Source organism: Bactrocera tryoni, chromosome 3 (genome assembly GCF_016617805.1).
Source record: "Bactrocera tryoni isolate S06 chromosome 3, CSIRO_BtryS06_freeze2, whole genome shotgun sequence".
NCBI lineage: Eukaryota > Metazoa > Arthropoda > Insecta > Diptera > Tephritidae > Bactrocera > Bactrocera tryoni.
This window is the reverse complement of record NC_052501.1, coordinates 62,845,334-62,873,242: the sequence shown is the minus strand read 5'-3', so window position 1 is coordinate 62,873,242 and position 27,909 is coordinate 62,845,334. Positions and strand designations below refer to the sequence as shown.

The following is a 27,909-nucleotide window of genomic DNA, read 5'->3' as shown; positions in this document are numbered from 1 at the left end:
CTTGTTTATATTTTATTATATGTATTTAATAAAAATATAATTATGTACAATTTTTTCTCAAAAGTTGTTATAGCTAAAGAAGTACGTAGGGAACATTAAAAAGTATTAATGAGTTAAAGCTAAGTATAAAGCAAGTTTTACGAGGTAATGAGTGACTTAGTAACTAACTTAGTGTGAGTTAATTTTAGTATTAATTTGGAAACCATTATTTGAAATGCAAATTGGTTTCACGATTTATAGCATTTTCAATAATTAATTATAGCAAAGTTTGATCACATTGTAATCACTGGAATAACTCTTTATTAAATCACATGAATGCTGAAATTCGTTGGTCTTTATGAGCTTACGTATACTATTGTATAATACAACTAAGTTTATCTTCATATAATTTGGCTTTTAGGTTAAATGCGTCTTAAGTCCTACGGCTTAGGCCTTAACTTCCGCTCTCAATGCAGCCTTCTCGGCCTTCTCGTTCAATGCCACCTCCTTGTATCTCTTGTCACGCTTGAACCACAACCAATTATTCTCATTGAAATAGTCCTCAATTTGATCCAATGAACGTCCTTTCGTCTCGGGTTGGAAGAGACCCATGAAAATGGTTACCATAAAACTGGACAATGCGAAAACCATAAACACACCACGCATTTTTATGATCGACTGCACCATCGGAAAGATTTTGGTTAATGCAAACAGACTGACATTCATTGCGGCAAATACCCCGCCCGCTGTACGGCCTCGTATACGCGCTGGGAAGAGTTCGCCAATCATAATGCCCGGCAACACCATAATAGCTGTGTTGAAGGCAATATAAGCGAATAGACAACCGGCTGCGACGAGCGCATCCGTATTGCTCTTCGGCAAACCGAGTCGTGCAAACATATATATGCTCAATATGAGACAACTGAGACCCGAACCAATACTGGAAATTGCCAATATACGACGGCGACGCACGAAAAGTAGAATCACACAAAACGTGAGTGCGCAGAGCATGCGCACCACCGCTGTCCAAATGGCAGCGGATTTAGTGTCGACATCGGCGCCGAAATCGGCAATAATATCAACTGCGTAGAAGATGACAATGAACGAACCGGACATCATTTGCAGTATTGAAAATACGATTACAATGAAAAGCGGCTTCATAGCACAACGTTCGGTGCAAAGCTGGAAGATGTTCTCGTTGGTGCGCGTGGTTGCACGTTCTTTACTCAAACGTTCGGTCATATCGTTGATCTCCTTGCGTGCGATTATCTCACTGCCGCGCAAGAAGGTGAGAGCTTTCTGCGCCTTGGCTTGCTTGTTGTTACGCAGAAGCCAAGCGGGTGTTTCGGGTATCAAGAAGATGGCAACGGCTGCACAAAGTGGTAGTATGCATGCACACCAAGCCACCTTACGCCAATGCAGCGCGGAGCCCAATGAGTAGACGATGAGTATACCAAGTGAGTAGGAAACATATGGTGCTCCAATAAGAATACTGCGTAGGTTTGGTTCGGCAGTTTCCGCGATGTACACCTGAAAGAAGTATAACAGCTTTTATTAGAAATTATTCAAAACTTTCAGTAACGGTATTTTTTATCTATGATAAAAAATGTGTTCAGAGCTAAAGGCTGCGTTGAATTGAATACGGTAACTTATTTTAGACGAGCAAGACTGATGAGGTATGCAATATATTGCTAATTTATGGACCAGGAATTATCGAATAGTTGTACTTTACACGCCAGAACTCTAATATAATATATGGAAGGGCTCGAAATTACGTTCCCTAACCTAAAATTCAGTCGAACGTATTGACGAGCTAATTATTATTGGTTAATAAACGTAGTGGACAGGCCAAGGAATCAGGTTTAGAACGTTCATAAGAAATGAAACGGCTGTGTAATTGGCTATGTTTTTACCTCTTCTAACTGGTTAGAAACTTCATGGTATATAATAAGAACAGTTGTTAGCTGCTGTAATTTTAAAGATGTCACATTACCGAACAAGGATGGGAAGGAGTCGATGCCCACTGTACTTTACCATCATGGAAAAAAACTACATTGGCCCATATATACTGGTAGAGTCCAAGAATAAAAAGATATACATACAACTTAAAATGGATGAAGAGCATGGGAGAGACGCTGGAACACTTCCTATGAAGTCCAAGGGACTAGAGTAGTATGAAAATTAGATGTCAAAGCGCTCTCCAAGTTTGCAAAAAACATTGACCAGTAGATCTAAGTATAGCGTGACAATTGGCGGATATAACCCTAAACTTACCTAAGTAAAGGATGTAGATTAATATAGAAGAGACCTCTGTAACTCTATTAATGCACCAATTTCTAGTAGAGTCGCAAAATCCATTTTAATTGTTTATGAATCAGGGATTTTAATCTCTGACGACTTCAAAATTAAATGCAGCCACACCCATCTAGATAATTAACTGTACCGCCGGTTGAGTAGAAAACTTTCCTTGGTAAAACCACTCGGATTTAATATCATTTTAATCAGCCTCGTTACAATATATCGTATCCCGGACTTGGACACGGAAAGCTTAACTCACTTCCGTAAAATAATTATAAATATATATACAAATAGCATCAACGCACCATATTAAACTCAATAGGGTGACGAGGTTACAAATAAAGACAGCAAAGTGTAAATAAACGTAACATTTTACAGTTACATATATGCATGTAAACAACGGTATTTAACGTATAAACGAAACCGAAATGTATGTAGGTACTACGTGTCAACTGTCACCTCAATGGGTAGTGGAACCAATTGGGTTGCGCTTTTTACTGGACCCAACTATTAATAAAATTCACTTTTCCCAAACAATCAGTCGGCATAAATTTGTGCGGATATGCGCAGTTCCATTAAACTTTCGCTCAACTATAGCCTAAGGTCAAGATTCCGGAACTGTATATAAAAATTATCCATGCGCCAACGTAATAAGTTCATACGTATGGTATGCAAATCTTTGTGTTGAATGTTTGTTGTGGGCTTGTGATAAAGGCGTTGACACGTCAGGGTCGTATTTATAGGACGCGCTCGACCCATTGCATTCTAGTGAATTACAAGTCTTGATAAAGTGAAATTTACGCGCCAATTTCACTATAGAAACAGACGTTAGAGGTGCATGAAGCGAGACAGAGTGGTTGAGTTGGTGAACAAATAAGATTTACTTTTCATAAGCGTCTTTATTAGAATTAGTTTGAGCACTACGATGGGTTGGTGATGATACATGTGAATAGTTATGCATGTAAATCGTTGAGAAATTGATTGTTTGTTGACGGAAGTGAGCAGTACAGCGACAACAATAAGCTTTGTGTACATTAAGCGATCTCCCATGGCGCACATAACCTTACTTATGCGGCTAGACAGCGTGTAGTTAACCATATGTGGAATCTCTTACTGAGTAGTGGCTGCATATTGACAAATAACTTAATTTTTTTTTTCAAAAAAGAGAAGAATAACTGAAAGCCCCAAGCGAAGCTAGATATTCGCTCGGTCTTGAACTCACATACTATGCGCGAGTTCAAGGCAATCCGCGTCCCCAAACCTTCTATGCACTGCGTGCTTGCTGTGCGTGAGTTTCATTGTAAACTAATTGGCTCTTTATGCCTAAATATCTATGCGTATCTATTTTTCAATAAAAAAGTAGTAGAAGAAGAATTTTGTTCCTCACTCCACGTCAAATGCGCGCGATATCAGTAGTTAACTCGGTGAATGTGTCACTGTCACACAAGGTCTTCGTTTAACTAAAGTAGTTTAATATGTCCCGTGTGAATGACCCATATTTGTGGTTTACGAAAAATGGCATTGATGATTTGTATGCGTGTATTTTGCTTCCCTATTATGACGACGTCATTTATGATAGCAGTCGCCATCATGTAGGAGTGATGCCACTCGAATGAAGGTCTTCTAGAAACAACTCTCTTAATTGAAATGTATTAGTTAGGAGCTTTGAATTATTTGCAAAGCAGATTTGGAGATTTGAGTATATTTAGTTTGTTTTGAGTCTACAAAAACAGTTAAACCCATGCCGTTTTAAAAAGCTCTGTTCGCAGACCGCTCCCTTGAACGAATTTTAATAAATCTTACGAGTTGTTCGTTTATTTATTTAATGCGAAATGAAGTGCGAAGTCAAACTTTTACTCCACCTGTCTGTTCTCTCTGTACCTATATCTCTAGAGCTCGAGTTCATTCCGACGACTTGTTCTGGTCAGCTGGCTAATTTCTATGATCTATGGCGATATCTCTATAAAGATCGTGTGCAAAGTGTAAAAGCGAAACAACCCTTAATCACACGAATATTTTTATTTAAATAGAGGTTTTTTTGCAGTCGTAAATCGCTCACTCTTTCTGTCGAACACTGCCAGAGTTGTGCTATGAACCACGCTTTTATACATCGCCGTTTCTTATCTATAACCGTTTGACAAAGTATATTGTAGACTCAGAACCCAGTAAACACAAATATTTTTAAAAAGCATCATATACTATTCAAAGGTAGACTGATTATAACGGACAATAAAACTGAAGAAGCGATCTTCACAAAATCCTCTACCAAATGCTATAACCACTTCAAAATTTGTTGTTCAGTAAACTAAAGTTGATTACTTACCTGAGCCGGTCCACCGAGCAATCCCGTAGAGAAACCACAAAGTACGCGGCCAAGAATGATGACGCCAAAGGACTGAGTCAGCGCCAGTGTACACCAGCCCATGCACAGTGGAACGATCGAAATCAGCAATGTGGAGCGTCGACCAAGATAATCAGCCAAAGAACCCGAAATTAATGAGCCAACAGGTGTTGCCAAACTGTGAACGCTTGCTGCAGAATAATTAAGGGAAAAAAGTGAAATAAGTTGGTGTTCTCGAAGGAATAAATCCGTAAAGCATGCGGTGGCTATGTAATTTTGTACTCACCAATCCACGAGCCCATTTCAACGTCAATGGCAATCTCCGCTGTGGTCGAGTTAACATCCGATAATTGTGGCAGAATGACGGCTGAGTAGCCGATGGGCATGCCACAGGCGGCGGAGAGCACCAGCACAGCGCAGGTGGAGAGAATCTGTTGTTGAGAGAAGAGGGAAGGGAACAAAGTAAAAAAATATGAGTGCATTCAATAAACTATTTTAATATTGCGTTATTTCAAGTTTAAATACAAACACTTACAAATAGATTCACACACATACACATATACACTTTTCGCATATTCTCCATTGCTTACTCATGACAGTTACATGATTTTTTGTAACTTCATTACAAGGTGACCTATTTAATGTTAGGTATTTAAAGTGTTGAATCATATAGAAAGCGCTTACTTTAGGGTAGCTCTTTCTGTTTTCGACTTTTTTGTTAATTGAATTTATTAGGCATTGGAAAATATGTGTTATTTGTGATAAAATAGGTCAAAGATGAAAGCAAGCATTTAGAGAAGTGATTTGTCAAAGTTTGAACCACCCTAATACTGGTTTTTATATAAAGGAATTATTAAAAAATTTACTGAAAAAAACTAACCGGTTTATTGATTATTGTAAGAGTATGGGAATATTAAATAGGCTACATTAAAAATTAGGAATTCCACTACTTAAATATTAATAATCTTATAATTTTATATTTTCTTTTAAAAGGTTTAAATATTTGTTTAATTTGACATTGATCTCTCTCACTTTTGTAAGCGTAGAGTAAAATTTTTTTTCGTACATGTGAAATGACGAAATTTCAAGACATTTCTCGAAAATATTGTTCACTAGGGAACGAAGAATTCTCGAAGTTACGCTGCCACTAATAAATGGTACCGGTATAACAATTGCAGATAAAGTATGATAATTGGAACTAATTTTAGACAGGAAACTCTCATAAAAACAAAAATTGAATGCTACGATATACATAGAAAGCAGCAACAAAAATTTGCTTCTGTAAAAGGATGGTGGGACCAAATGAGGTCTAACGCCCTGCGTAACATATTGGCCCGATATTGGAAAATAAATACGTAGTAAGACGTATGGAAAGTTTACAAAGACATGCATCAGTGGAGTTCTCAGGATAACGCCAAGTCAGGCACTAAACGTTACTTTATAACTACAGTCTCCAGACATGTTATATTAGCAACTGGCAGCGAAGTCAACTCTCAGACTGAGAGAATCATCTCTAGTCGTTTTAAGTCGTCCTTAGGCGTCTGTAATAAGGAACAATCTAAGATATTAAATAAGTTCCCGTTTCTACCCAACACAACATAGTTTCGAACTCCTGTAAAAATAACCTTAAATTCGGCTCCCAATTCGATATCCATGGTAACTGTGAAGCATAGCAGGGAACATCCCATACAGCAGATGCAGACTATCGAATTAGGAGGGCTTACATGTCACCATACAATGGTTATTGCAGAAGCTGTGCGGAGGAAGGAGAAGAAGTTACTATAGAATATCTTTTTGCAGTGTGTGGTTCAGAGCCTTTTAATTTCCGTTTTTGATTTCTTAATTTTCGAGGATTTAATAAATAAAACTAAGACCGCAAGTTAATGTGGCTTAAACTGCGAAATTACGAAGACACACTCTTAAACTTTTTTCTATTTTTCTATGTTTCTTCTTTCGATGTTATTTTAAGCAATTGCTTTATTCAAGATACACAATTTTTTATATTTATAAATAATTGTTTTTTGGTCTGAAGATTCTCTGAAATCTCTACATAATAAACATCCATTTACTTTATTTCCTCTTACCTTTTACATACTTAAATGGCTTATTATTGACTCTTCCTATTTCTAGTAAAAAGTTCTGGTTAACTTAACCAAATCAAAAATACTATAATACCGCGAATATATCGTATATGTATAAATTCTTCAACTGATCCGAATAGATATTTTCTGCAATTCTATGTAAATATTTGGTCCCATTATAACTGAAAAATATTTTAAAATTGTTTCACATGTCTGTAAAATTTTTATAATAAGTACTGAAGCCAAAGTCTGCAGTGGTGATTTTACCGCCGTTTATTGCTTTCATTACCATAAATTCTTCAACTTTTGTTGAATTTATGTATATTTAGCGGAAGAGCATAACTACAGTCAAGCGAGCGCAAGTGTGGCCTGTTGATGTTAAGAGAGTACTTGCTGTTATTTTTAGCTGCTCTCTTTAGTAAACATGTTTTGCAGCTGTACTGCTAACTTTCGTGAGTGACCGTGAGTCTACGCATATTAATGGTGGTCAGATAGCACATTCGTAACAGCACATTATGTATCCCATATGGTCTAGTGGCTAGGATATCTGGCTTTCACCCAGAAGGCCCGGGTTCGATTCCCGGTATGGGAAGATTTTTTTAAGTTATTATTATTTTTTTAATTTGTTATACATATATTATTTTTTTATTCGCGTGTTACTTTTTAGACTTTTTCAATTGCACTCACGCCATTTATAGAAATTTTGTTGTAGAAATTCTTTTCGATTTCATTTGTGTGCCTTGCGTTTGGTACGAAGGTTATTTTAATAGTTTCGCTTTTTTGTTTTGTAAATTAGTTGTGACACTTGCTATTGCTACTTTAATTAACATTCATTTATGGTTTCACATGGGTACATATATATGTATGTATATGAAATGACTTAGCTGAAAGTGAGTGAAAGGTAGAAAAATTAAATAAAATCTAAATTAAATGAAAACACGAATAATTGCTGCGGTTAACTTTGAAGTAATTGCAAGAAATATACTCGGAAAATTCAAGTAATTTCGTGGATTTGCGCTTATTTCATTTTGTATTTTTATATTTTGATTTTAAAGCAAGCGATTTCACATAATCCAACAAATAATTGCCAAGCGGTGTTTAATCACGCGTTCTTGGAAGCCACGCCACAGACCAGCCACGTGAGATAATACGCTCACCAAAAGTTTCCTTCAATAATTTTATTGTTTCGCTGTCTGTATGACTTGTAGCACAGTCTAGTTGCAACCAAAGATCGTCCACATCAACATCATACAATTCAGCACAAATAAGTTATTAAACATGGCTGTGGAGCATAACCCATTGACTGTAGCGTTGTGACCGGCTTTGTTTTTGAAGCATTTATTGCTCTCACAGAGAACTTCATAGAGTGATTTGTTTGAGAATGTAACGTCGAGTCAACAATGGCTTTTTTCATTACCCATTCACCAAAAGAGAACTTCATCGCTGCACAAAGTTATCTTGTTTTGGAACCTTTCACCGAACGTATGCCGCGTTTGATAACATTTCGGCTTCATAAAGTGGATGGGCACAGCTCTAATTGTTGCCCCAGACGGAGGATGGACTCATTCGAGTCTTCTTCGATACTCTGCTGCACAGCAGCAATAGCGTATTCCGTGTGAACTGCACGTCGTCTCTGAATATGCGCGTCACTGGAGTAAACGTATTAAAGACTTTTCTGGGCGTCTATGTATTTTACTAATATTTTTAATATTTTTTTTTATTAAAACGCACATGCGGTAAATGTTCTATAGTGCATTCTGAACAGCTTTGTCTAAGAGACTGCGGCTCTAAAATCGGTTTAAACACAGCGATTTTTAAGGCGAAGTTATGAACTTTTATTTATTATTTTTATAAGTTTTGTTTCGTATTTCTTTTAGTTTTTTTGCTGTTCCGTGTATTTCTATGTTAGGTAGTTTTTTTTCATTTTCGAGAAAACTTGTTTCGTATATGGTATATTAATTTGCATACAAACAACATACCTAGTCTTATTTGTTCCGTCTTTTCCGTAACACCTGCTTTCTGTAGTAATTTGTGGAGCTCGGGTTTATTGACATACATTCTCGCTTTGCTGCATTTTTGAGTAACTTTTGTTTACAGCTTTTTTAACCTTCGAAAATCCTTTAATAGTTTCGCTTTTATCTAGACAATAGACCCGTTTTTACATTCATTTTGAACTTGTCTAATTTGTCTGTCGCTATTTCTGGTCCGTTCACTGAACTCATAACACAATAGTAACTGAAATAATTGTGAATTCCACGCACTAACCTAAATTTTGGTGACATGAAATAATTTACACACTGCCAATTTCAGTAAACAATAAAAATCGTGGGAATTTTAGGTGATATAATAGAAAAGGAAAGTATTTGTTGTATTGTATTAGCTACATATGTACTTGCATTAGTAGTTTCCTATAGTCTTTAGTTGCTTTAAAGCTACTCAATCTAATAGCAAGAATAGTGCGTCAAAAGCACTAATATTCCAAAAACAGTTGATTATTTCTGAAAAAGATCAGGTATGGGCAATAGACGGTTTCCGCTGACAGGCTAAAAATCTTGACAGCCGAGAGTTGTCAAAATTGTATGGAGGACAGTGAGGTGGAAACATGCAGGCAATTTAACCTTCGGCGAACCAGGAGACGAAACTGAAACTAGAAGTCTTAACATATTTATGATGTGGGCAAAGTGCTTTGTCAATTTGTACATAAGGGTTTTATGATCTATTATATTGGAGTTTTAGGTGACACCACGGACCGGCATTCAAGCTAAGTGAGTTTCCAGTTAAGATCGATCTCTTAACTTAACCAAACTTAAGCCCTTATTATTGAAGGATCCCACTAGCACTTTATTATTGGGTTGACGTTGGGTTGATATTCAAATACGTTGATTTCACTTAGAACGTTCTGTTTAAATACAAGGTCTGTCGCAAAAGAAACAGAACTTTTTAAATATAACTGTTTTTGGAGGCGCCACCTATTGGTGGGTATATGAAATAAAAACTTTGATCTCTTGTTGACATTTCGTAAAAATTTTAAGACAATTGGATAACTCCAATCGATGTTATCGATCAAAAAGTGACAGCAGCTTTTGGTCGTCGGTCGTAAAATGCAAAGAGCAAATATTAAATTTTGTTTTGAACTTGGGAAAACGTTTACTGAAACATTTCAAATCATGAAAAAAGTTTTTGGTGATCAGTGCCTATCCCGTAGTAGTAGTTTAAGCGAATCCAAGGAGGTCGTGAGGACCTCTGTGACGATCAGAAGTCGGTCGTCTTCAGAAGTCAAAAATAAAGACAATGCTGATTTGTTTTTACGATTCCGAGGGTATTGTACACAGAGAGTTCGTCTCACCTGACCAAACGATTAATGCTGTGTTTTACCTTGGTGTTATGAAGCGTCTTTGTCACGCATTCGTCGTGCTCGACCACAATACCGTGAGGCAGGGTCCTGGCGCCTTTTGCACGATAATGCCCCGTGTCATCGGTCGACGCTTGTCACTGATTTTTTGACAAAAAACTCCATATTAACCATTAATCATTCACCCTACTCACCTGATCTGGCACCCTGTGATTTTTACATATTTGGAAAACTTCATTTGCCCATGAAAGGACACTGGTTTCAGAACATTTCAGCTATCCAAAAGGCGACGACCAATATTCTCAAGAGAATTCCGAAAAATGACCTTAAACACTCATTTGAAATGCTAATTGATCGGGCTAAACGCTGTATCGAAGCACAAGGAAACTACTTTGAATAAAAAAATATAACTTTTGAAAAATACTAATTTTTTGTTGTTTTTTTTTAACAGTTCTGTTTTTTTTGCGACAGACCTTGTATATCAAAGTTGTTGTAGTTCAATGAAATTATCGTTTCGCGGCTGCAGAATGTTAATCCCTCAACAGAATTGCACTAGACTGCGCGGAATGCAGAAACAAGCTCTATAAACTCACATTTCATGTTATCGCAAAAGATCTGGGGTTTCTTGACACAGACACTCATTCACACAAACACTACACTCCCAATCACAATCTCTCGCTCGTGTTTGCGCATTCTTACCTGATGAAAGACACCACGCATGGCCGCCTTCTCATCCGGCACCGCTGACAGATATGATGCGATCGATGACAGCCGTGAGCGCCGACGTGCCTGCGGAAAATGTTGTTGCAAATGATGATTGTGGACATTATGATGGTGAAGATTGATATGATTGTGTTGCTGTAGTTGTAGCAAGGCTTGTTGATGCTGTTGCTGATAATTTTGCGTCTGTTGATGTGCCTTATCGCTCGACGATACAATCTCATATTTATGTGTGTGAGGCACAAATTTACTGTGCTCCTCAAGCCGTTCTCTATAAAATGAAGGAAAAACAAAAATAAATTAAATGTTTTTATAAATAATGCACAATATATTAACAAAGTACACACACTAATTACATTTCCAAATATTTTGACAAATAATTTGATAGTAAATAGTCGCGCTCCAATGCAAACTAGTCCACATACTTGTATATATAACAGTGTGTGTGTGTGTGTGCTAAAAGTAAATATTTGCTTTAATTGACTTATTTAGCTTAGTCTTTCATACGGGAAGACTTAAGAGCTTTTTTAATTAAATTTTGCGTAAAGCTGTTTGTTTAGCTCTAGCAAATGGAGACATGCTGGTTTATGTTTGGAAATTCTTAATCGTTGTGTAATTAATTGGCAATGTCTGGACGTTGTTCTGGATTTATTTATATATACATACATACGTGAGTATATTTGTAGTTCATAAAATGGCTTATTAATAAACATTTAAATTGTGCAAATAAAAAGAAAACAAGAAAAAATGTTAACTTTGGTTGCTCTAAGGCTATTATACCCTTCACAAATGCAATGATTCCTTAAATAACTTGGTTTGGGTGGGTCAGATTGTATGGCAGCTCTATGCTATAGTGATCCGATCTGAACGATTTTTACAGAGATTGTATTATTGTTTTAGAAAATAACTCGTGCGAAGTTTCTTGAAGTTATCTCGTAAAATTTAAAAGTTTTCTATACAAGCTATCGTTCAGCCTGCACGGCAGGCATATACTACTATAGTGACCGAATATCGGCGGTTCCGACAAATGAACAGGTTATCAGGGAGGTGTATACGGACAGGCGAACATGATTATATGGACTCAGCATGTTCTCCACGACTGTCGAATGAATATGAGCCGCATTTTTAAGACAAAAAAGTTCTTCGAAAATTGCTTCCTCTTAAAAAAATTCTGTAACTATGTTTCCAGTCCAACCCCCACCAACCATTAAACTTTGACATGAGTATTTCAAGGTGGGGATGTAATCTTGATTCGAACTCAACACATTTTTCCTGATTAAAGATTTAATAGGATACTGAAAGTCTTTATTTGTAAAGCGTAATTCAAACAATTTGCTAATTGACTAAATTAAGTGATGTTTGAGACACATGACATAAACATTTTATTTTAACTTAAAATGAGCTAATAAAAAGGTACGTAAGTATTGTGAGACAAGGTCTCCAGTCTGTTTATATTTCCAAAGTACAATTCCTTTCAAGTCGTCTACATATATTTATTTCCACCATCAACACAACATTCGATTTGCATTTCCTATAAATTTTTAATGAAATTACTTGGTATGAGACGAAAAGGTCTGTCATTGTTACGAAACGTTCGCTAAACTCGCTGTTTGTAATTAAAATAATCATTAATTATTCGTAAATAAACCAACAGGTAGGTGTTGATAGTGACTCAATTGTAGTTATATTCGTTATAATTTAAATTTAGTAGCCAGTAGGCATCTGTTTTGATGGCTGGGAATTCCCGTAGCTGCTTTTATTGACAATTTATTCGTAAAAAGTCTCCCAAAGAGACTTAAGTAAGTATTAGTTTGTAATTGAAATACATACATATGTATATATTATAATGAATGAAAAATTGTTCTCAAAAAAGTAAATACATAATTATAAATCTATAAACGCATCGAGTCTATAACATTTACTGATTTGATCGATAACTGACTCGACAAAGTCTCAAAATCTGTGATTGCCGAGAATAAGCCATACAAAATCTATATAAAGTCAATGTAAACTGATGAGCTACAGCTGAAATTCAGCTCATACTCATACAGGCTCTTCAGCTTTAACTGAGGATATTACAGACACAATACTTGTACTGCCATCTTACAATTAAGTCCATCAAATTGTTCAAAGTTTTATTACCAATTCTGCAGGCATCAGCTGAGATGCCTAATGAACACACATCAATATCAATACTTTTGGAAAAGTGAGTTCATTGTTTGTTTTATTGTCAGCTGATATCGAGGTCATAATATGTTGGACCTCACCCAGATCTGTATGAGATTTTGAATTGTTGGTGAGTTCAAATAATATACAAGTTTGGATAATATATTTCTAAACAGTTTTGAACTTAGACACCTACCATTGTTCAACGAGGGTAATTTTAAATAATAAAGTTATTTTTATACTAAACTTCAGGTTATGATGCATTATGAAAGGTGGAGCTTAGATGTCGATTTTTTTTTATTGGAAATGGAGCTATGGTACATTAGGGGTGTGATGCTGGTCAAGAAAAAGATTCGTTCCAACTTTTTTTATTTAATAAGCGCTTCACTAAAAAAAATATAATTGTATAATAAGACTTCAGAGCATTATCGAGAAATATTCAAAGCTCACTTTATTCATCTAATCACACATAATGAAATAAACATTTAAAATATGAAAATCATTGCAAACATCTCAAGTTTAAGTATTCTACTTCAACTGAATTCAAAACAATCGCAAATGAAGTCCCCACTTCTTACGCTTCAATAGCGACAGCTACCATAAACATGAGCAATTAAATGAAATGGAAAGCAACTTTTGTAGTCAAGGAAGTACAACCTTATCAATATTTGGTTGTTTAGTCGCAAATCAGTGTTTAATGAGTACTCACATACACATAATAATGTCGGTTAAATAAGAATTTAGCGACTGTTGACGTTAGGCAATTTTAATCATAAAATGATTAGAAGCGTTCACTTCAGAGTGTCAAATTCTTCACGTATTTGAAGAGGGCAGATAATAAATTTATAGTTTTGTTTTGTTGCTTCATACAATTATACTAGTTGATAAAGCTTAAATGTGTATTACGTTAAAGCAGATTTGCATTGCTTACTTCTCTTATTACAGAATCGCCTTTGCAGACAGAAATGATCGCAATCTTGATAATTGTAAGATTTACCTCAATATTCCGTTGATATACGTATTCCGTATTTTTGATTATTTGAAATATTCTTTATCTCAAGCTAATAAGGTTTTAAATATGAGTTTTGAATAGATGACGCTGCTGTTTAAATATGTTTCATTTAGCGATTTATATGTTAGATTCTTAAACTACTCAACCCATATTTCTTTAGTAAGTCTTCGAGCTCAACAATCATTAAATTAATATTAACCAAAGTCCTTGCAAGTTACAACCCATCATGTCTTGAAACCCAGCTGATCTCTCGCTCGTTTTTTGACTCAAGCCTCAAAAATGTTAGCTGATCGCATGCTTTCCAACAAAAACATAAGAAAATAAGCTTTTCAGACTTTAAATTTAATTTTTTTTTTACCTCTATCCTACGCGATGGCGCGAGTTTGATCGTGCGATAAGCCCTTATAGCACACTTCTATTGGCTGGTGCTTTCCGAATTTCTGTTTTTAACTGGCTGATAACAATTAACGTTATTAAATATGATTCACCTTGCTACTTTGTAAACTCACACTAGCACCAAGTGCGTTCTGGACTGATAAGCGTCCATGTTTAACGTAATGAACCTAATCAATTAGATCATTAACATTAATGCACCGACTTTTGCCTTCGTCATTGTTTTGAAAGTAAATGAATAAATTTTTTCGCCGTATTTTTGTTGTAATTTTAATACGTTTTAATTTGAAAATAAATGGAAGTGTGTACAATATGAATGGCATGAACCATACTTGGCAATTATTGCGAAATATATTTTTTATGTATGTATGTATGTATGTATGTGTGCCTTAAAATGCGATTGCGTCTCATTGTGAAATTGCGTATTAACAAAATTTAAAAAACAAGTCATTGCTTCAATAACATTTAATATTTATACCCTAAACAGGGTATATTAAGTTTGCCACGAAGTTTGTAACACCCAATAAAAATATACGTATATATGTATATACTTAAGTATATATGTAAATGATCAGCGTTACGAGCTTCTTTTTTCGCAGGATGTTGCACACTTATCGGAAGCGATATCTGACCACTGTAACATATGTATGTACATATAGCTGTCATACAAACTAAACTGTCAAATTCATGTTCCTGCGTGGAAATCTTTTTTAGTTGACAATTATCTTCACCCAATCGGGTGGATTATTGCCAAAAGCAACGGTACAGTCTTCGAGCAAATTGTTCGCATCGAGTTCTTGTATGGAGACCATTTTATTTATTAAGGGTATCATAGCTTCGGTGCAACCGAAGTTGAAGTTTTTTCTTATTTTACTAATAAAAAACAATATTATAAACAAACGTTTGAAATTTTCAATGTCGTAAGTATTGCAAATTAATACTAAATAACACTTCTATTATCAGTAAAACACTAGAGCGCTATAGGGTGTACTTTCAGTGGAATAGAAATTCCTGAAAGGATAACTGCCAAACAAGCTATCAAAGTAAACACATTTTCTTGTCACTATATTTTGCGTGCTTTTGGAAGTTACCATACCAAGGTTTACAAGTCGTGAAAACCGTGTTTGGTGTGACTAACTTCTAGAATAATTCGCACACATCAACGATCTGGTATATTTCTGCCTTAACTGTAAAATTGTCTACTTTCATATATCTTGAGACCCAGCATTAATTATTGAATCATATTCGACCGGATAGCCCACGCCCAGCACACAGTAAAGAAAATATAACATCCGTAGTTGAGAGTGTACACGAAGACGGGGGGGCGTCGGGTGAGTCGATTCCCGTTTGCAGCAACTCAGACTGACGTATGGAACGTATGGATTTTGCGTCCAGATCTTAAATTGAAAGCTTCTGCAAGAACTGAAGCCGCTCGACCTTCCCAAGCGACATCGCTTCGCTCTTGAAAGGTTCCAAGAAGATCCGACGTTTTCGAACTTAATTTTGTTTCTGTGATGAGGCCTTTTCTGGCACAATGGGTATTTAAACAAGCAAAATTGCATTTGAGGCGAAGAGCAACCTGAAGAGATTCACGAGCTGCCAATTCTTCTAGAATAAAAAAACAACGGTTTGGTGTGGTTTGTCGGCTGGTGGAATCCTCGGCCCATATTTCTTCAAAAATGATGCCATTACCTGCACGTAACCGTCAATGGCGACAATTATCGGGTCGTGATAACCGACTATTTGATGCCTGAAATTGAAGCACGTGATCTTGACGACATTTGGTTTTAACACGACGGCGCCACCTTGAACACGTCACATCAATTAATGGATTTAGTGAGGGAGCACTTCCGTAAGCAGATAATTTCAAGTTTAGGACCGATCGATTGGCCATCAGGAATGTATGATATCACAACGTTCGACGTTTTTCCAGTCGAAATGCCCCAACGAGTCATCGAAAATTGGACTCCACAGATGGAGAGACGGAACCGCAGCCAACATTTTAAAGAATGCCAAATAATGTTCTTTCGAATGATAATAAACATTCCTAATTAAATTTGAAGTTTCTGTTTTAAAAAAGTTGGGATCACTCATTAAAAGGCCGGTTCGCGAAATTAAGACACTTACAAAGTACGCTTAAAGCAAGGTTTGTCAAGTTTGGAACGAATTATCCTCATTATCCGCTGTATCAGTTCTTTGGATGTTTTCAGACATGTTAATGTTTTAAGATATAATGGAAATCTTTCTGTTGCTCAGAATGGATTTTATATTGTCTATCGACAGGTTAATGCTTGCTTTCAGGTGGCATTTAATAGAAGTCCCATATACATATTGTACTCTAACTAATAGTGTCAAATCAACTGCTCATCCTTATGAACTTTCTTTCAGTTCGAGTAATATTTATTCCGACTCATAGCTAACTGTTTAATTAAATCAATATTCATTGATATTTTCGCTCGCTAAGTCAAAGCTTCGAAAGACCCCATGTAACAATCGCCTCTCCCAATAATCGGTGCCGAATCCAGAACCCTCACAATAACAGTAAACCAATTGCATGCGTTAAGTACTTTGTAGCAAAGTGATATAAATTATCTAACAATCAGTCACAATCAATTTTAAATAATATGATATACATGTGTATGCGTGTTTGTATGTTTGTATGCTATCATAGTGGCAATTAAACAAATTGTTCTACAAATCAGCCATCAAACCAATGTCTGCTTAGCACATTTTATTCCTCCAACAACAAGAAAAATAACACGAGTCGCAAACACATATGACAAGCGGTCAATGTGTCAATTGATAATGACGTCACACACATACACACATGTACTCACTCACACATAGGCTGTAACTCTCGACACAATGTAGCAATATCGCTTTAAAATTGCCTCGAACGGCTTTTAGTTGTATATAATAACAACAACAACAACACAATAAACAAACATACACACACATATGTATATATGTATGTGTTTGGGTGTAGACATACAGACAAAATGAAGCTGCTGACTGCTAAGCAAATTGGGTATTGAAATATTGAGTCAACTTGCTGCCTGTCCGTCTGTTTTGCGGGTCTGTTGTATGTATGTATGTGTAGTACATATGTATGTGTGTCTGTTGGTACAATTGTTATGTAAACTTTGGTTGCCATCCCATTTATCATGATTTGCTTTGATTGTTAAAAGCATCTTGTTTTGCTCGCATTTCGGTTTTATTTTCAAGGCGTTTATTGATTTTGATTCGATCATGCAAATCATGTTTGCCGCCTCGCACGCACTCGTGTTTTAATTAATTGCACGCCTTTGCCATGTTTGCTCCACTGTGCAACGTTAAGTGGCTTTCATCAATTACTCAAGTGTTTTATTTTAATTGCTGTTGAGTTGAACATTTATTTTTTTGAGTTTTAAGTGACGTGTTCAAATTTTATGTAAATCAATTAATAAATCATTAAAAAAATAAATAAAAAATGTGAGAGTGATAAATAAGTACATACTTATTTTGCGGAGGATAAGACTAAATGAAAGGCGTTAGTATTATAACAGCAAGATTAAAAATTTCTTTAAAACTAAGACAGAAGAAAAATTTTTGTTATACTACTGTGGGCAAAAAATTGTAAGACTTTTTAATTTAAATTTCGCGCGAAAACCTATTCGTCGAAATTTTATTTTCCTAGGTTGGTATGACTGTCAGTGACGTCGGTGCTAAATGTTTTTGTTATTGCTTGTCTTTCTGAAGTTCATAAAATGCATTCGGCGGTTTTTACGCAGAGTGAAATTACGGGGGCTGCTATATATATTTCTGGCCTAGGCAACACTAAGTGTTGCCAGGTGAAATCTGACATTTCCATTGGAAAGTTTGACATTTTTTAGCATGACATCACTCAGAACATTTTGTCATTTAATCGTGAATTGTTTTATTTACAGGGAATTAAAAAATTCATCTCGGCCAAAAAATGGAATTAACTCGTGAACATTTTCGTGCGATCATTTTTCACAACTTTCGACGTGGATTATCACGACAAGAGTGCATCGATGAACTAAAATCTTTGTATGGCTATGAAGCACCATCCTATAGCACTGTGAAAAACTGATACAACGAATTCAATCGTGGCCGACGCTCGCTCAAAGACGAATTCCGTGAAGGTCGTCCAAAAAAGCCGTTGTGCCAAAAAACATCGATGCCGTACGTGAACTGATAATGCAAGACCGTCATGTAACATACCTTCAGATAGAGGCATGCCTATGCATTTCTCCCATTAGCATACATTCGATATTGCATGAACACCTGGCCGTAAAAAAGGTTTGTTCTCGTTGGTCACAGGTGACGAATCATGGATCTTTGCGTATGAGCCCGAAACAAAACAGCAATCGACCGTGTGGGTCTTCCAAGACGAGCAAAATCCAACGAAAGTTGTTCGTGGAAGAAGCACTTCGAAGCAAATGGTCGCCTGTTTCTTCGGCAAAACTGGTCATGTGGCGACTGTTCCGCTTGAGCAACGTAGGACGGTCAATTCTGAGTGGTACACCACCATTTGTTTGCCTGAAGTCTTCGGAGAAATTCGAAAAACGAACAAGAGAATACGAATCATTGTGAACCATGACAATGCGAGCTCTCACACATCGGCTTAAACCAGCGCCTTTTCGACCGGCCAAAACGTCGAATTGATGGGTCATCCGCCGTACAGCCCTAACTTGGCACCCAATGACTTCTTTTTATTCCCACACATCAAGAAAATAATGCGTGGTCAACGATTTTAATCGCCAGAAGATGCTGTTGAAGCATTCAAAAACCATGTTTTGGAGGTGTCTCAATCGGAGTGTATAGGAGTATACAGCAGCCCTCGTATACAATAAAGAAGTTCTATTAAATTTTGGGTACGGAATCAAATGTTTGGTGACAAAACGTTCATAATGTTGGAAAATGCCTTCGGTGATAATTTTTTATCGGGAGCAAGTGTTTTCGATTCAAAGAGCGTTGACAACGAACCACTTCCAGAACAACATCAACTGATGATCAACACGCCAATAAAATAAAAGGATTGGTGCTTGAGAATCGACGATTACCACTCAGAGATCTTACTGGCATCGTTGGAATATCGGAAGGATCAGTGAAAACCATTTTGAAATATCATTTGGGCCTAAAACAAGTAAAAGCACGATTGGTATCAAAATATGTTGACAGTTTTCTTCGATTATTGAGCTATGGTGCACTCCGAATTCCTTCCGAACGACCAAACTGTCGACAAGGAATATTATTTAAGTATTATGCCTCGTTTGCGCGAAGCTAGTTGAGTTGTCCACAAGAACCTTTGGAAATAGCTCAATAAACGGAGATTGGTGGATAAAATAGACCATATGTCTTCACGCTTTAATTGAAAGTGAAGGTTTCAGGTCACGAAAAAACGAGGGTGGGGGTGGTAGGAGTATAGGAGGGCTAATGGTGTCATAGCCGGAACTTATTGTTTGAAGATTGATCTCAGGCAACCCTTCAAGCTTCCAGAATACTGTAATATCTTCCAGGCAGAAATCTTTGTGATCAGGAAAGCGGCTTAGATAGCTAACAACGCAGGAAATGAAATAAAGAACTCAGACAATATATACGTCAGTAGCCAGGCGGGAATTAAGGCAATCATTTCCTCGTCATTTAGAAGCAGGGTGGCAGTAGATGTAGTAGCTGGCGGAAAGCGACTGCATATATACTGGGTTCCCGGCCAAAACAGTATTTACTTATATGGAAAGCCGATGAGATTGCCATTCTAGATGGAATGCCTAAGAACATGTGGGACCAAAAGGAAATTTCCGAACGGATCAGGGCGATATGGAATGCCTTAAGGACATGCAGGATTGTCAAAATCATATGCAAGAGCTGCGAAGAAAACTCATAATGCTTTTTACTCACATTGTCTTGAAAGGACCACAGGATGATTGTCGGTCTAATAAACGAAATTTTTATACAGGGTTTTACAATAGTAGCGATATGATTTCGCTCTAATTGTTTAGAAAATTCATGTGTTTTTTATTTAATGTGAAGTACAATCGATATAATCAAGTTCTGAATATAACATCATTCGAATGGCCTTCACGAATTCTTTTGCAGGAGCGAATTCGATGAACTCAATTTTCTAGTTCTTTCGCACTAAATCACAATCATGAATAGTACATTCAATATTGACTTTTAATTGTAATTGAGTCTCCAAACTTTTCTCGCAATAATTCGGTTATTGCACGTTCTAAGTGACACATAGCCTCGTCTTGTTGGAACCAGATGTTGTCAATACTGGTATCAACATTTTCAAATTGCGGCCATAAAAAGTTGGTTATCATCGATCTATACCGCTCTCAATTGCTGGTTACCAGTGCCCACCAGCTTCATTTCGAAAGAAGACGTTTCAAGTTGTTCCAAGGCAAAATTAGCGAATTCACGACGTTTACGGTGATTCAACAGCTTCAGTTCTTGAATGAGAACAATTTTATATGGATGCAAGCCCAAATCCTTTCTCAAAATCTGCCAGGTAATGGGTTGAGACCGTATCAATCCTTGAGAACGTCTTGGAATCGACAAATTGCGGTCTTCAGCAACACTTGCCTGAAAGGCGGCAATATTTTAATTACTTCGACCGGTTCTTTGTCGTATTGTTGAAAATATCGAGGTAACTGAAAATGTTAACTCGAAATTTTCAACAATTCGACGAATAGCGAGCACAGATGTACGATTATTATGACCACAAAATGGCAAAAGCGCATGAAAAGTTGCAATTGGAGAACGATTATTTTGATAATAAAATGGAATAATTTGTAAACGTTTTTCTTACGAATATCTTTCCATGATGAAATTGTAAACATTACTGAATACAGTGAAAACAACTACAAATCTTGACTTGTAAAAAATGGCCGAAGCGACACTTAGATCATATCTTTTACAGAGAAAAATAACTTTACACCATTATCTGTTAAAATCTTACTGTTAACCTTTTGTAATATAAATTTTAAACAAATATTTTGCAATAAAAAATAACGGAACCGGCTGTGCTAATAACATTAAAACCGGTTCCGTAGTTTAGGAGCTTGTCACGAATAAACAAAGCGTCACGTACTTAATTTTGTAATGTGAACATAAAGATATTCATTTACAGTTGTATTTGTAACTAATCCGAGTTACATTATTTAAGAGTTATACCTCGCCCACTCTCCATATAAGAACTAAAAAGGCGATAAATCAATAACTAAAAGCGCCAGAGGCAATCAATTGTGTACCCAGGATGATACTGCAATCACGTCTACTTCCCACATAGCATAATTTTAAATTCCATTTGATTCTTTCACTTTCCAGTACACAAGTCCAGTACCAATGAATATATTCGAATATAACTTTGCACAAATATTCCACTTGAGGTATGCCATCTCGAGTCTAAAAATTGTCTAAAAAAGATAATATTGATAATGACATAACGTTCTATCTAAAATGGGTTCAATCGGGTCAATATTTCGCTTAGACCCTATATACCCAATATAAAGATTTTTGAACTTCCAGTTGACTTTATACCACGTATCGGAAAATATGGAAGCTATTTTAAAGAAATTAGGAGAGAAGATAAAATCGATAAATCCATATAACTGATCTTCTGATCTTAATTTTATTAATCTCCGAAGAAATTGTTCAGATCGGTTAACTATAGCATATAGCTGCCACACAAACTGAACGATCGGAATCTAGTGCTGGTATGGAAAACTTTTGCATTTGACGTGGTAAGTTCACTAAATTTGGTATAGATTATTTTCTAACGCAACAATGTAATCCGCGAAGAAATTGTTCAAATCGGCTTACTATAGCATATAGCTGACATACAAACCAAGCGATTTTCACGAAATTTGACATGGATTACTGCTTCAGGTAATAACATAATCTCCGAAAAAATTGTTCAGATCGGATTACTATAGCATATAGCTTCCGTATAAACTGAACAGCTAGTTACTAAAAGAAATGCACCTGTGAAGGGTATATCAACTTCGGTGCAGCCGAAATTAACGTTTTTTCTTGTTTAATATACCACAGAGTGTTGCCGAAACCCGAAGGTATTTATCCGGATTTGATCCTTGCAAGTTGCAAGAATATAAAATGTTTGATTATACTCGAACTTAGTCCTTCCTTACTTGTTTTATACGTTCTATATATTTCTTTCTAAAAGTTTACTACGAATTCATAAAAATTATACCATTTGAAAATTTTCAAGTTTATAGGAAATTTTAAATATAATTTTTTTCTTAAAAGCTGATAATCGAAACCTCAAGGTTACCACACATCAAATGGAATATCATAATTACTCTTACTGATAACCTCGAGTACGAGTGTGTCATTTCCCGACAATGTTTTCAAAATGTCAAATCGCTTTGGGATTCATTATCATTTATCTCCACGCAAATTTTACTTCTTTAGTCACGAGGTGTACGTGCCCACTTTTGAAATGGTTCTCTAGCTGTTTATTTATGTTTTTGATTAAGGTTCACACTGCTTTGACTCCCAACCAATTCCAAGATACAGCAATTGTTAGCGCCTATGTCCATAGTAAAATTTAGTTGTCATGTGGAAGTAGATTTCTAATCGCGATCCTCATATAACGTTATTACTTTATTGTTTTGAAATGAAGTAATCTTAGTAAGCAAAGATACGAATTCTTTTCTTATCGTACGAGATCTGCAGACATTTGTTTTGCTAACCAAAACACTATTTTGAGAGCCCAGACAGAGGTTTTAGACAACGTCGAATAAGTGTGCAAGTATAAGCTCGTCCATAAAATCGTTTTAATGATAAGGCTTAGAGACAAGAAGCGAAATATTGCCAAAGTAAATAAAAACAAGTAAGGGAGAGCTAAGTTCGGGTATAACCGAACATTTCATATTCTTGCAACTGGCAAGGATTAAAGTCAGGGAATTGAAGGTACATAAGGTTTGTTATTTATATGAGGTCTAGGGAGAGTATTTAAGAGTAGATAAGATAACTCACTTATTGGACGATATATGCGGTATAAAGTCACCCGGAATTTCGAAAATCTGTATATGGAAGCTAAGAGAAGTAATGATCCGATTTGACACACAGATATACCACTATCAGGAAAGGATTCTCTCTGAATTTCAATTATATTTTGACCGATACTTTCGGTAAAAACTATATACATATATAATAAAACTATAAGCACTGGATCCACATATTCAGTGACTAGGAGCTTTAGCAGTTTTGTTTCGATTCAGACAATTTTTGGCATAGCACAAATGCATTATTCGTGCGAAGTTTTATCCTGATAAAGTGATTAATTTTTTGATTTGTATACTGGAAAGTGAAAGTTTCAAATGGAATTTAAAACTCTGTTATATGGGAAGTAGGCGTAGCTGTAGTCCGATTTCACGCATTTGCACACTGTAACTTAGAAATGTAAGGGGGGCATTTCCATAGTAAATTTGGTTGAAATCGGTCGAGCGGGTCTCGAGATATGTGATTTCACCTAAAAGTGGGTGGTGCCATGCCCATCGTTCAATTTTGACCCAGGCTCCTTTAAAGCTCTCTTATGCAATCTCTGACGTATTTAGTTATTCATTTATCGCACTTTTAGAAGATTTTAACTGTCCCGTTATATGAGTAGTCAGCCATTAGGAGCTCATATAATATTTGCGCTAGGAGAATTTGGTTGTTGTTACTTTACTGGTTTAGAAGATATATACATTAAACTTATTAGAGGGCGGGGCTCTACAGACCTTTTCAAAGATCCCCTGTGCCAAATTAGAGTCTTATATTTTAATTAAGTGCTTAGTTATGGCATTTTATAGGTTTTCGGTTAATGGCGTTTTGTGTGCGTTGCAGTGGTCCGATTACGCCCATTTACGAACTGGTACTGTTTTTGCCAAGGAACGCGCATACCAAGTTTCATCAAGTTATCTCAAATTTTACTTTAGTTACAGCTTGCACAGACGGACGGACGGACGGACGAACAGACAGTCATCCGTATTTCAATACGTCTCATCATCCGGATCACTTATATACATTATAACGCTATATCTATCTCGATTAGTTTTAGGTAATACATACAAGTTAATACCACCAGTTCACATTACATGAACATATTTTTTATCTGTCATAAATCTGTAACATGACACTTACGACCCATATGGTCCGTATTGAAACATTATGTGTACTTTGCTAATACTGTCCACCTTAGGTGGTCCCAAAAATGTAACTCATAGATTGTAAGATGAATCTTCCCACTTGTAACATATGTTCTACATATGTCCTATCTCAAGTGGATTGTAGATATACTTCCTAGAATGTAAGATTAATATTTGTATCTAGGCTTAAGCAAAATATTGTATTTAAGAAAATGTAATAAAGAAAACGAGTCAGTTGACCACAGGCAGTTCACCACGGGCAGTTGCCCGTAGTTGCCCACGAAAACTAAACGGAGTTTTTAATTGGCGATCCTGCCAGGAGAATCATAAAACTCTTGTTGGACCAAAACCAAAAAAAAAAAAAAAAAAAAAAAAAAAAAAAAACGCAAACAAGTATCGCGAACTCGCGAGAAAAGAAATACAAAAGTACTAGTGTGTTACTCAAAGCGTACGGTAGCAATTAGAAACGCGCTAAGCAATTAACGGCAAAATAAAAATCGCTAAGAGACATAAGAAAAAATCTCAGCGCCACAATTGAAAAAAAATCGAGTGTTTGCCAACTGCCTATCGAACGCGCCACGTCTATACGGATTACGAGCGAAAAACAAGCTAACGTACGCGTTACAACAATTGAAAAAATAAGTAAAATTGAGAAACAAAAAACTACAACAGTTTCACAAATAAAGTGATTTTAAAATGTGAATTGAAAAACCAAAAACTGAAAGTGAAAATTTTTGAAAATTTCAAACAAATAGAAGAAAGTGCGTGGATCTATAAACTATCAACATAAAAACAAATAAATAAAAAAATTCTGTAAATCAGAAATTTCACCAAAAACTGATTTCATTTAAACCTCGCACACGGCCGCCAACGACGACCATTGCACAACCAACCGCCGAAATTCGACTTAAAAAGCAACAGCAGCAGCAAAGTCAACAATAGCCGCAACAGTAGCAACAGCAGCAACAGCAGAAATAGCAACAGTAACAACAGTAGCAGTAGAAGCAGCAACATAAAATTAGTTGTAAGTAAGGCTTATACATATGTATTTATTAATTAAATTAAGTAAAAAAAATTGTTTATTGTGAGTATTAATTTGCTTCATGAAACTCACAAATATATATAAAAAAAAAAAACAAAACCGAAAAATAAATTTAAAGGAAAAAAACTATAATTCTTTGGGAGCAGAGACTCCTGAAGTGTCTGCCGAAGATTTTTCCGGCAATATTTTATTAACAAAAAATATATTTTGGGACAAAAAGGTCCTAAAACGCCAGCTGAAGATTCATACCAGCAGAGTAAAAAGAAGAATTATACAAAATATTGTAGAACGAAAATGTTCTACAACGCCAGCCGAAGATTTTACCGGTATAATAGAACAAAAAAGAATGGCGAAAAGCCAAATAGAATATAAAAATACTAAATTTAAAATACTTGGGACTAGAAAATCCTAAGACGCCAGTCAAAGATAATACCGACAATAAAATAAAAGAATATACTCCAAAAAAGGAGGTACTAATATTTTAAATAAATAATTTCAATAATTGGGGTACTCACAAGCCATCGTAAAGCATCGTAAAATCGTAAAATTATAAATTTTACACTTGTTTAAAAAAAATGTTGTTAGATTTCATACAAAAATGAGTTTACACATTTACAATTCTCAATGTTATGTTTTCGAATCGTTGTAACTTATAACTTTATGCGACTTGAGAAAACCCTAAATGTAAAAGAAAAAATTGCTGAAATGTATTCAGGCAATAATACAATAAAAGATGTCATATATAAAAATACTTCCATCAAAAAATAATTAGAAGTCAAAAATAATATAAAATGTATCGAAAGTATATTTAAGAGTCAAATTTAAATAAATTAAGATTTCAAAATAGTACTGTTCAAATTGATAAAATAGTCTATAGCCTCACGTACTACTATATATCCATTTGAATCGGGACGCTTCAATTTAGAGGTGGGGGAGTTAATACCACCAGTTCACATTACATGAACATATTTTTTATCTGTCATAAATATGTAACATGACACTTACGACCCATATGGTCCGTATTGAAACATTATGTGTAGTAATGGAAAATTTTGTACGTGAGAAAAATTAAAAACGGAAAAACTGTTACTTCGGCCGAATCGAAGCTATAATACGCTTCACAGGGACATTTTATATAGCATAAAAGGATAAAAAAGGTCTTGATCTTGAGTATGAGCGGTCGGTTTGAATGAAAGATATATGCAATAGTGGTCTAATACGAGTATCGCCGGTTTCAACATGAGCAGCTACTTGGGGAGAAAAGATCGTGTGACAAATTTCAGCTCGATACCGCAAAAACTGAGGGGCTAGTTCGCGTATAACAGGAGATCATTCTGAGCATATTGATAGTAACTCTGTCCAACATGTTGTGAGAGTATACAAATTAAAATATACGAGTATGCAAATAAAAAATTATATTATTCTAACACCTGAGCAACAGAATGCAACTAATTAAGCAAAATCAACGAAATCGGCGAACAAAGTACAACATTAGTTAATTTATGCCGAAGATTTGCCAGTGTGATAAAGGGCTGAAAAGCGCTCTAAATGACAACCACGTACATACATACTTATGTATTAATTTGTATCTGTCCACACATGTACGTACACATATGCATCGCATAATAATTTGAAGTAGCGAAAACCTGTTCGACGCCTGATTTGACACAACAAGCCTTCGTTTACTGGGTGCAATAACCAACGGCATACAGCTGTTAAAGATTTGCAATTCATTGTCAACAATTAAATATTCAATAATATTAACAACATCAACTTTGATTGGCGGTTTGTTGTTTTCTATATCAAAAACCCCGCGGCGAGTTTGCGCCACCCTGACAACGGAGCCGTATGTCATAACACTTTAGGAATTCTGAATTAATCTTTACACGAAATCATTTGCCCACTTACCTTCCATTCGGCATTTTGGCGTATTTTATGTGTGCTTTCTTTGTGTCTGGGCGTCTTTCTGGTTTGTTGTGTTAAAAATAATGCTATTATCAGCTTTTGATAGTAATTTAGCGTAGCGAATCGGGAATTGCTTTAGAATTATGACAAATCACGCCCGGTTTTCACACATTGCCAGAAAGTGTTGACAAAAAACGAATATTTTCTCACACTCACGCAAATAGTTCGAATTTATCGAGCGGATTTCACACACTTTTGCTGAAGTTACGCGTCTTCAGCCATTAATACTGTGACCTTTGGTTGAAGCTTGTAAGCAGAAATTAAATTTGCGAAAAATTTTGCTCAAACACTTGCTCTTTCTATTCCAATCACAATACAATTTGTACCACTTCTTTTTCGAAAATATGTTGTGTTTTTGTTGCGTACGTTATTTAACGCTACACAAATCAACTCTACACCTTTA

General features: G+C 35.8%; 1 protein-coding gene and 1 non-coding gene across 2 annotated transcripts; one reads left to right on the top strand and one right to left on the bottom strand.

The window, feature by feature from the left end:
• Positions 1 to 46: 46 nt before the first annotated feature.
• Positions 47 to 27,909, bottom strand: LOC120772036 (facilitated trehalose transporter Tret1-2 homolog). The gene is made up of 5 exons (XM_040100407.1): positions 27,450 to 27,909; positions 10,751 to 11,042; positions 4,905 to 5,049; positions 4,601 to 4,809; positions 47 to 1,509 (listed from the first exon to the last, which is right to left on the bottom strand). The coding sequence occupies exons 1-5, from the start codon at positions 27,461 to 27,463 to the stop codon at positions 427 to 429; spliced, it is 1,743 nt and encodes a 580-aa protein (XP_039956341.1). The 5' UTR covers positions 27,464 to 27,909; the 3' UTR covers positions 47 to 426.
• Trnae-uuc lies at positions 7,220 to 7,291 on the top strand. The gene has a single exon. It is a non-coding gene; the product is annotated as a tRNA-Glu (tRNA).

Excerpts from the sequence above, each read along its gene's own strand:
- LOC120772036 (XM_040100407.1), bottom strand. Across the intron at positions 5,050-10,750 it reads TGCGTGGTGTCTTTCATCAG|ATTCTCTCCACCTGCGCTGT; the intron begins GTAAGAATGCGC and ends TCTCAACAACAG. Across the intron at positions 1,510-4,600 it reads TGCTCGGTGGACCGGCTCAG|GTGTACATCGCGGAAACTGC; the intron begins GTAAGTAATCAA and ends TACTTCTTTCAG.